Source organism: Myotis nattereri (assembly GCF_964212035.1).
Source record: "Myotis nattereri genome assembly, chromosome: 1".
Classification (NCBI taxonomy): domain Eukaryota; kingdom Metazoa; phylum Chordata; class Mammalia; order Chiroptera; family Vespertilionidae; genus Myotis; species Myotis nattereri.
In genome coordinates, this window is record NC_138075.1 from 146,319,187 (window position 1) to 146,329,230 (window position 10,044).

Consider the following 10,044-nt stretch of genomic DNA (forward strand, 5'->3'; position numbering starts at 1 on the left):
AGAGAGAGAGAGAGAGAGAGAGAGAGAGAGACTCAAAAGCTGCAAATTTTTCTCAGTTGATATTATGGAAGAATTCTTATGAGGCTACAAGTTCAAGTCCAGACAGACCCATTTGGGAGGCCCTATCTCTGTCCTATTAAATCACACAGGCGTCTTTGTCCACAAGAGAGACTGGATGAAAATAATGGGGTTGATGAGAGCAAGTCCAGGGCCAGCATGGGGGATGGGAGAGGGTTACTTCAAAGAGCAAGATTTTCTGTAGGTTGGCTCAGTGGCCTTGTCTTACTGAAACTGGGTTGTTCTCATGTTTTTATGAACATGAAATTTCTGGGATCATTTCAAAAAAACATATCTGCATAAGGGCCATACACTTGTGGTATCAGTCATGCAAGAACAACAGCTCCTAAAGGGCCATGCGGTATGGCTCCCTGGGCCACTAGAATAAGTAAGCTGTTAGTCATAAGAGACCTAAGATATCTGAAGGGGGGATGGCAACGGCGCCCACTTATTCTTATTGTGATCCTTTCCCAACTTTGTAGCAGTACAATTAAGAAAGAATCCAACAGAAGAGTCTGGGGGCTCTACGGAACTTTCCCACACCCACATGCAGATCTGAGCTAGAACGTGCTTTCTAAAAGTTGACTTCTCTTGTGCTTAAGGTAAAGAGGAAAAATTTTTACCCTTAGCTTCAAAAAGTATGCAACTTAGATTAGAAAATTTAAAGTAACTTGTCAGTAAATCACACTAAGTAGTTCCTCGCACTAAAGTGAAAAGACACACTGCCTTAAAAATCTTGCTCAAAATATAAGCCATAGTCTCCTCTACCCTTGAATTAATTATTATTTCTGTGATTGTTTTCAAAGCTACACAGGAATGTGATGTACAGTGATTTAAGTGTAAGCTTACTGATCAGACATATCCGCCTTAGATCCTTAATTTCAGATGTCAGCAATGATGAGAAGAATCAAATTGTAGCTGTTTGTAAGCAAATACAAACATGGGAGGAGGTTACAGCAAAGGTATAATAGGTATAATTCTGTCCATCAGAAATCCAAATGTTGATTCCCTGAAAGTAAAAACCACACACTAGAACTCAAAGCCTAATGAGCTGTTTGAGATAAGGAAAAAAGGAACCCGAAACATTTGAATAGCAATGTCCAATAATAGAAATAGGAAAGATGAAATGCAAACAAACATCCTCCTTTCCCACCCTAAAGTCGATCCTAGGGAAGATCACAAAGAAACACACATGCAGCCAGCAGCCAGGCTGACCAGGTGCACTGTGGTTGGTAGAACCCAGCTGCAACATTTGTCGTTTCCTGCACTAAGCCCGCTGCTTTTCCCTCCCCTGAGCAGCTGAGAGAAATGAGATGTTTCTCTTCAAAGGTGTTAAACATTTGGGCTGTGTGAGGGACAAATGGAAGCCTGACACCTAAGATGAATAACCACAGCGCTCTAGGCCAGTGGGCCCTTTCACTGTGTGAAAGCCAGCCAGGCTCGCTGCTCACACGGTATTCAGGCACAGGAGCCAAGAGCGCGGGGACCCACCCCACAGAGGAGGTAGCAAACTATTGTTTTTTTCTTTTCATGTTAACCTTTACCATTTGCCGACAGGGATTTTCATAAGTAAGACTCAGAGAAAGAATGGCTTGGGGGGGGGGGGGGATGCTTTTAATACACTCGCCAGGCTCTTTGCTCAGACATATTTAACAGGCTTCTGCATCCTCGCGCTCTCTACGAAGGCAGCCAAGGTTTACTGTGCTTCCAGAACTCACACTGACACCAAATGCGTTATCGGTGCAGGTACATTTTCATTAGGTCCATTTTGTCTGAAGTAACAATTCTTATTTAAAATTTTGTGAGACGCCCATTTGTAAGTTTTGTGGTATAGACACACCTCGAAGAATTCCAGTTTTGGAAGAATATAATTAGCCCATTCAAATTTTCCTTCTGAAGGAGAAAAAAAAAGCTGGATTTGAGAAGGCGGTTCTCCTGAGTAGATAATACTACACTCAGGTCATCAGTAAAAGCTCTTCGATCGTACGCATGTCAGCGTTTGTCGAAAAGAAGGGGAAAAGCATACAGAATTGTTAGAATGAGCTACGAGCTGAAACATCTCTGTGTGTGCCAGTGGCCCTAAACTGCTATTCTGCAGATTACCTGCAGTTACTACAAAGGGAAGATTCTGTGTGGGGAAGGGGGCAGTCTAGGCCTTCCCCCACCCCCAGATGTTTTTCTAGCCCTAACACCTGCAGGCCTAAAGTGCTGTAAACAAGCAGTTGTTTATAATGCAAATTCAAGTAACTGGGATGTCCCTGGGCTGCTCCCACCTTAAGCCCAAACACAAATGGTCACCCTGCTCCCGGACACCCCAGATAAAAACCTATCACGGTGGATGTCAGTTACACAGACGCTGGCTAGCTAGCTCTGCGAAGGACCGAGTTAGCAAGAAGGCAGAAGCGTGGTTAAGGGTGAAGGAGAGAGGCTGCCTTCCGGTTAGTGTTTTGGGTCTCAGACGCGTTAAAAACAGCTGTTAGGTATTAAAAACCCAAGATTGCAACTCACTTCGGTTGAACCTTAAACAAACAAACAAACAAAAAATTGGACATAGCCTTGTGGTTAAAACTGAAAAGCTTCTGGGACTGTGCAAAACTGCAGAATATCTGCAAGAAAATGTGCCTAAAATAAAATGTCCTAAAATGTAACAGAATAAAGCAAAGCAGCAGATAACAGGGCAGAGTAACTACTTCCTGACCACACCCCTCTCTTCCATGCCACACCAACCAACATTTATTCCGGCCACAAATCTTTCCTAAACAATGAATGGCTGTTCAATTTACTGACCTCAAAATTTGAATACATACACTAACAATAAATACCGTCCATTTTCTATCAAAATTTCAAAATGATTAATATGGGGCGGGGGGGGGGGGCGCGAGCAAAAGCTGGAGAGAAATGCTGAAGGCAGCAAATGCTGATTGGAAGAGGAAGAGAAGCTTACTTTTCAGTATTAGTAGGGATCATCTATAAATACCAATAGACTTTTTTTCTTATATTGACTTTAAAAATTATTTTGAAAAGAGAAGTAGCTAAACTATGGAACAAATGCTACAAGTACTTATGAAGCGTTAACTGTGCATGGCTGAAAAGTATAAGACTGTTTTGGTGGCTATTTCCTATTGTTTAACAAGTCGGAGACTGTAATCTAGATTTGTGAGAAAGATTATTTGCTGTTCTAAAAAGTCTTTCAACAGAAATCTTCAATTATTCCTTATCTAAATCATATTCTCCACCCCCTTCATAAAAACCAAACCAAATCAAATATCCCCCCTGTAAAAGAAAGATCTGATATGTCTGTATGTTCAGTTCAACAAATATAGTCTCCTACAAATTTTAAAACTTAGAGAAGCATTTATTTGGCAGTGGTCTCTAAATATTAAACTGTATTTGTTTTTACGTGCTCATTCACTTTTTAGGTAGGAGATTCATTATTTACCACACAGGAATCTCTATCATTAAATATTTAAAAAGCCTTTTAAAATAAAATGTGAAATTGCTATTTCAACCATCACAAGATCTCCAAGGTCACAATTTTTGGCTGTGATATAAAAATTATAAAAATCTTAATCCCTACTTGAAAATCAAGCATGTTTTTGAAATCTGTGGAAAAATAATGACAATGACTTGTAAATCACAGTGCCCACATAAAATAGTTCTGTTTCACAAACCTATCATGTCAACAATTGAGTATCGTGGATAATCAAAATAAACACTCATACTTTAGACTATGAGTCATTCCTCTCTGCAATTTTGGTGTATCTTCTCGACCCCAGATTCTGTTCACGGAGGGATTAATGACAGTACTTTCCCCAAATGCCTGTGACTGATTTTTTTCACTTAGTGGAAGAACTGGGCTAATAAGGCAAAAATCATAGGTGCCTTTTTATGACCAGGATCTGACTCCGGGAAGGGACAGGTAGACTGAAACCCTAATCCCCAAGGCCCAGGCATACATGCTTTTCATGCACTTTTAGGTGGGATAGGAGAGGGAGATGGACTTAAGGTAAACATATTGATGGAGCACTAAACAACAATCCCCACGCTGCAGGGCCGGTTCCCAGGGAGCACAACCGCCAGGACATCTCAGGTTCACGCACGACACAAGTTACCCTTCTGAATGCAGAGACGGGGGAGGTTTCCCGTTCTCGGCCACAGAGAAACACGGTCAAGTAACAGATCTGGACTTCTTCGTGGTGCTATACATTTGCAACTCACATTTGCAACAATGGACAGTAGAGTAAAAATAGCTTGTCCCAAATGATTTTAAAAGAAACATCAGCTAATACAATAAAAGGAGGACTCTGTTTTAGAAGCTAAAGAAATATTTCGAATGTTCAGCTTCAAATGAGCCAAAGTTGTTCTGATTCTGCATAGCTTAAGGGCAATGTAGAAACAGCATGTAGCTAACTGAAAGAGTAAATCAATTTTTCTTCTCATCAGCACAGAAAACACAATACTCATAAAATTATAAGTTGGTTGACTTAACTTCACTTGATTTCATGACAATTGGTGATCTGTTATTTATTAATCTTAACCAATAAAAAGCTAAAATTCCAAATACAAGACATCAAAGTTAGCACTCTTTTAAAGCAGCCATTCCTCATAACAGGTCTTATTTAGCACTGACTGGTCATATATAGTGAAAGCATCTCCAATGTGCTTAAAAAAAAAACACCACAAAAAACCATTTTTTTCCAAAATACAAATTAATGTGCTCTTCTGAAAATAATCTGTAACATCGGCATGTTACTCACTGTTCTCGGAATGGGTGGAGAGAGAGATCCATTTGACATGTATGGGTCATTATTCATATTTGGCATCATTATGTACCCGGAGTAACTCGAGTAGGAGGGTCCCTTGTTGTAGAGGCCTCCGTCTGGATGCTTTCCTGAGAGAATCCAAAGAACAATTGATGATGCACTGGCTTCCTTTTTTATATATCATTGTTTTTTATCTGAAAAATCAACTAGTTCTATGACAAATGGGACCTTACACAAGAGTTGTTTACAAAATATTGTAACTGAATTATTATGCTCTATTTTAGATTGACAGTATTTATTCTCTTAAATGAAATTAGCAGTGAACCAGATGTTTTAAAAAACATGTGGTTCAATTTACTTCCACTACTGACTGGTGTTTTTACAAAAATAAGTGTTATCCATCTAACTTAATTTGTTCTAATACTAACAAACTGGACTAAGAAACAGAAACACATGAAAGAACACACACAAACCTAAAGCTACAATATAAACATATTAGGCCACTTAGCCATTGACACGCATATACATTTATACACTTAAAGTTATGCTCCACCTTATAGGCAAACTTGTAAATCCTACCTGTGCTTCAAGATTTCTAGAAAATTTCTAGTTTTTTACAGAAGGAGAGAGTTGTAACTGATATATGGGCAACAACCCAAATTTATGAAGGATTAACTCCAGGAGACTTAATTTTGTGTGCTACACTTACATCATTTTGCCAAAGTAATCTGCATGTGTTCAGTATATACATTTCTTCTCTTTAATCTGTGTAACTACTTTGGAGCTCAGAAAGAAGCCTGGTATTATAGTTCTCTTCCCTCCTTCTCTGGGTTGACATATTATACATACAAACACTTCGTTCTGGTCAGGCCAATTGTAAATAATTAAAGGAGAACAGACAAGCCGACTGTCCAACAAGGAAACCTTACAGATGCCTTGATTCTTTTAAAGTCACATGGAGTTCTCCTTAAATCTAAAAAATATATACAATTTTTAAGCTTTGAGCAAGAATCAGAAATGGGGAGGAAGCCTGACTGTCATGTTTCATATGCATAGTCCCTAATTTTACAAATAAAGTTTTATATTTTTACAAGTTAGATTCTGCTTCACTGAGCCGTATTTAGTCCATGCATTCTCTGCCTGCCTTCGCACTGTAAATAGAAACAGCAATTTAACAAATGAAAATCCATTCGAAACTATTCATGTTGGTAAATAAATTGGTTTAGACTGTCACCATAACAATGCGGGGGGGGGGGGGGGGGGCGCGGGGGGCGGAATGCTATAGGTCTAAGCCAATTAAAACTTTAGGTAAAATGAAGAAAAGAGGCAAACTCATTATTTCCTCTTCCACAAAGAATTTGGAAGCCAAATGAAATCCAAAGTGCCCTAACTCATTCAAAGATAATTTTAAAATTCCGTAAGTATACATTAGACATAAGCATTGTTTCCTGGGTTTTCTTCCCCATTTTGTTGAAATAGTGGGCATAGTATCATCACATCTGATCCTGTTTGTTTTTTTGTTGTTGTTGTTTTTAATTCAAAATAGCAAAACGTACCTACATTCACAAACTGCACTTGTTAAATGATAAAGTTGGAAGAAGTAGATTTAAGTCTTACCATCATCAGGGTGTTCTCTGGCCTTGTCATGGTAGGATTCCTGCGAGGTTTGTGCTTGTCTGGCCACCTAACAGCATGAATCCCCATCCCCAAAAGAAAAAAAAAATCACCTTAGAGTTTGTGACAATACTGATATAAGTGTGTGTCCACTGGTGCAACTCAATCACCTGTTTTATTCATCTAAGAGGTGGAGGCTAGGGTTGAGTATTGGGAAATCTTTTTCTTTCCAACATGTATTTCTGAATCATTATTATCTACCGAGGACTACAAAGAGCACAAGTAATAAGAGGAAAAACAATATCAACATAGTAAGTTTGGGAAAGATCCACATACTGTTCTGACTGCTGTTTGCTAAAATGCATCAAGGCTGCTTGGATGCTTAATATGATAAGAGTGAGTTAATGGGGTTGATGGTTTTGATAGCTTCTTCAATCACTGTTCACTTCAATCAGAGCTGATTAAAAGCTTGCTGAAATGTCACTTTACAACTGAAAATGACATTTTAAATAAAAACAAGTCAACCTCTCACAGGCGGGGCTTAAGGCCATTGTCCCAAGCCAGCGCCAGCAGGAGCTCCACTCCATATAACCTACTATAGCCGGCCGAGTGCAAGCTAACCAGAGAAAAGTGAACTACTCTGTGGTTAAAGAAAGGAAGATTTGAGAGTCGGGTTATAGACATCTAAAAGGTAGCCCAGCTAATATCAGTTCTGGTAACCACCATCCACCCAGGCTCAACCACGTGCAAATCAGTGGTATTACCCCCTTCACCATCTTCCTTGGGACTGCCCCATGCCCATTTACCACCCGACAAACACTGACAGAGCCCGAAAACCTGGATTCTGGGCTTCAAATGCAGCAGAAACACGCAGAAAATGTGAAATGGTGGCAAGTTTATTTATGGAAGAAGCAAGGACAACAAAATGGGTAGGAAGAAACAGAGGCGCTTCTACAAATATGAGAGTTTAGCCCGAGTGTTTTAGGGGTTATTTGGTTCTTTGGACATGTATCCCCCACCAATGACTTCTTCCCCTCAATATACACATGGTCACAAACCATTCAAATGGGGTTGGGTGCACCCCAACTCCCTTCCTCCACCACGACATCCCCTTCACATTGGCATAACGGGGTGAAAGATTCAGAGGATAAAGACCACCCTTATAAATTCTCCTTAGAACTCAGGCCCCCAGCCTTCAGAATGAGTACTCACCCCTGCCATTGGGATAAAGAAGGTACCTCTGAGGTGTTCTTAAACGCGTGTTTAAAACCCGAAATGCCCCCGCCCCCAAAACCACACGCTTTCTTTTTGGGGGCAGAAGGATGCCATTTAAGGAAAGTGGGTATAACCTCCAAGTTTCTTTGGAGGGAAAAATCGTTGATGAAATCATCGGAGTGTCAGAACTTTTCTACCGGATTTCCTCCAAAGCGTTTCCCAGCTGTTGAACGAGGGTGGCCAGTGGAGTGTCGGGTGTCAGGGTCCATCCGCCCACCCCACCCCCCTGCTGAAGCGTTCGCGCGGCCTGAAATAGCCCTTCCGCGGGGTCCCTGCTCCGGGCTTTCTCCCGCAGGCACCCACGTGGCTCTATTTACTCTACTCGAGTTACCGGCGCTATCGCCCGCCACTGGCCCGGGGATCTGATAAAGCGCTTTCCTCCATCCCGAGTGGGTGCCCGGCTTCCGCCGCATCTCCACTCTGACTCGCCTGTCTTCTGTGTAGATTGAAGGCCTGATCCGGGCCCAAACTAACCCCAAATATAAGCGTCTTGGGGTTTTGTTTTTTTACGTGATGGGAGCTGGAGAAAACCGGAGTTGCGGGAGGTACTGCAAGGGATGGCTCGGTTCAGCGCGCCGAGGGCTGGGGCAGCAGGCCTGCGCTGGGCGCCCGCGGCCGCAGGGACCCAGCCCCGCACCGCCCCCGCCACCCGCCCGGGGGCTCCGCGCGAGCCCAGCTCAGCGGCGGTTGGGCCGCCCCCCCCCCGCACCCCCCGGCCCCGGCCCCGGCCCACGCCCGCCTCCCCTTCCTCTCCGCCTGCGGCTCTGCTCGTCTCCACCTCAGCCTTCAGTGGGTTAACGCACTCGTGCAGAGATAGCTACCGAGATAGCGGGCGCACTTTGTTTTCCGTCCTACGGAAGAATTCCGAGCGCAGACGTCCTCGCTCTACAGCATCGCACCCGCTCGGTGCCAATGAAAAGTCCGGGGGCCACGCGAACGTGCTCAAGGCCAACTTCTCCTCCCGCAAACCAGCGGTTTAGCCACCGAACCCCAAAAGGATCCACCTGGAATAAGTTTCCCGGCACAGACCCCCACCTCCCACCTGACACGCGCGCGCGCACACGCACACACACACACACATACACACACACACATACACACACACACACAAAGGAGGAGGGCTGCCCGGGGGCTCGCCCAGCCTCTGGCAAACACGAGGGACCAACGAGGGACCGTCTCCGGGGCTGCCCGGCGCCTGCCCTGCCTCCCTCGCTCTCCACTCTACCCCGGGGCCCGCCACACTCGCGGCGCTCAGGCGGCGGCCCACTGACCTCGTGTCCATTGCTGGCCGGGATGATTTCGGACTCATTGACCAAGGAGGACTTGATGTCGGCTAAGTCGCCTTCCTCCTCGGGGTGACTGATCTCGGCGAAGATCTTCTCCTTCTGGGGATCGCCCTCGTCCTTAAAGGGGATCATCTCGTCCGTGGCGCAGAGTTCCGGGTCCCCCCCGCCGCCGGCCCCGGAAAGTTGGGGCATCCCGACCACTCTGTAATCTCCGCTCTGCCGGGGGAGCACCCGAGGCGACAGCAGGAAGAGAGGGGGGTCAACGAGAGGGGGGAGGGGGGAACTGGAAGGATGAGCGAGGTAAGAGAGTGGGCGGAAGCGGGGCCAGCAAACGCCGGGCCCGAGGCCCGCAGCCGGAGCAGCTGCGGCGGCGCCCGGGTCCCGCGGCCGCCCGCGCCTTCCCGCTGCGCCGAGGCCGACGTCGGTGCCCGCCGGAAGCCGACGAGCACCGGGCAGCGAGGGCCGCCGCCGCTGGCGCCTCTGGGGGCGGCGGCGCGCTCTCGGCTCGGCTGCCCCGGCGGCCACCCCACGCCCCCAGCTGACGCGCGCTGAGGACGCCGGTTCTGGAGGAGGCACGACTCTCCAAAGTGCCGAGCAGGGTCCGTCGGGCGCGTCTCCACGCAAACCTCTGCCCTCTAGCTCCCTCGGATGCCGAATGGGGAGTTGGTTGTCCGAGAAAAGAGGAGAGCTGGGCAAAAAGGCTCCGTGTGCCCCAGCGGAGAAGGTGCCAGGAGAATCAGAAGATAACGAAATGTCCACTTCCTGGAGGGTCAAAAAAATAAAGAGCCACCCGGGTTGGAAGTGTCCGCTTTAGAGCTGCTTATTTCCTTCTCTTTCGCTTGGATTTTCCTTCTCCTGGCGCGTTTAATCTGCAGGAGGAGGAGGAAGAGGAGGAGGAGGGGGGAGGAGGAGAAGGAGGTGGAGGGGGAGGATAAGAGGAAGAGAAAGAAGTTTGCCAAGAATAAAGTTTGTGCGAGTGCTGGGAGTCGGCAGTGGAGGGCACGGCGGGGCCTCGGAAAGTCACAGCAGGGTCCTCGAACCCAAATGCT

General features: G+C 45.5%; 1 protein-coding gene across 4 annotated transcripts in view; it reads right to left on the minus strand.

Annotated features, from left to right (window-relative positions):
• Positions 1–9,394, minus strand: part of LEF1 (lymphoid enhancer binding factor 1) — a 116,222-nt gene extending 106,828 nt beyond the window's left edge. For all 4 annotated transcript variants that reach the window (XM_081088831.1, XM_081088830.1, XM_081088833.1 and 1 more), the window contains exons 1-3: positions 8,981–9,394; positions 6,438–6,504; positions 4,815–4,948 (exon numbers count right to left, since the gene is read on the minus strand). In XM_081088831.1, coding sequence (XP_080944957.1) covers positions 4,815–4,948; positions 6,438–6,504; positions 8,981–9,187 — 408 coding nt within the window. In that variant the 5' untranslated portion in view covers positions 9,188–9,394. The remainder of the gene's footprint in view (positions 1–4,814; positions 4,949–6,437; positions 6,505–8,980) is intronic.
• Between the last annotated feature and the right edge of the window lie 650 nt (positions 9,395–10,044).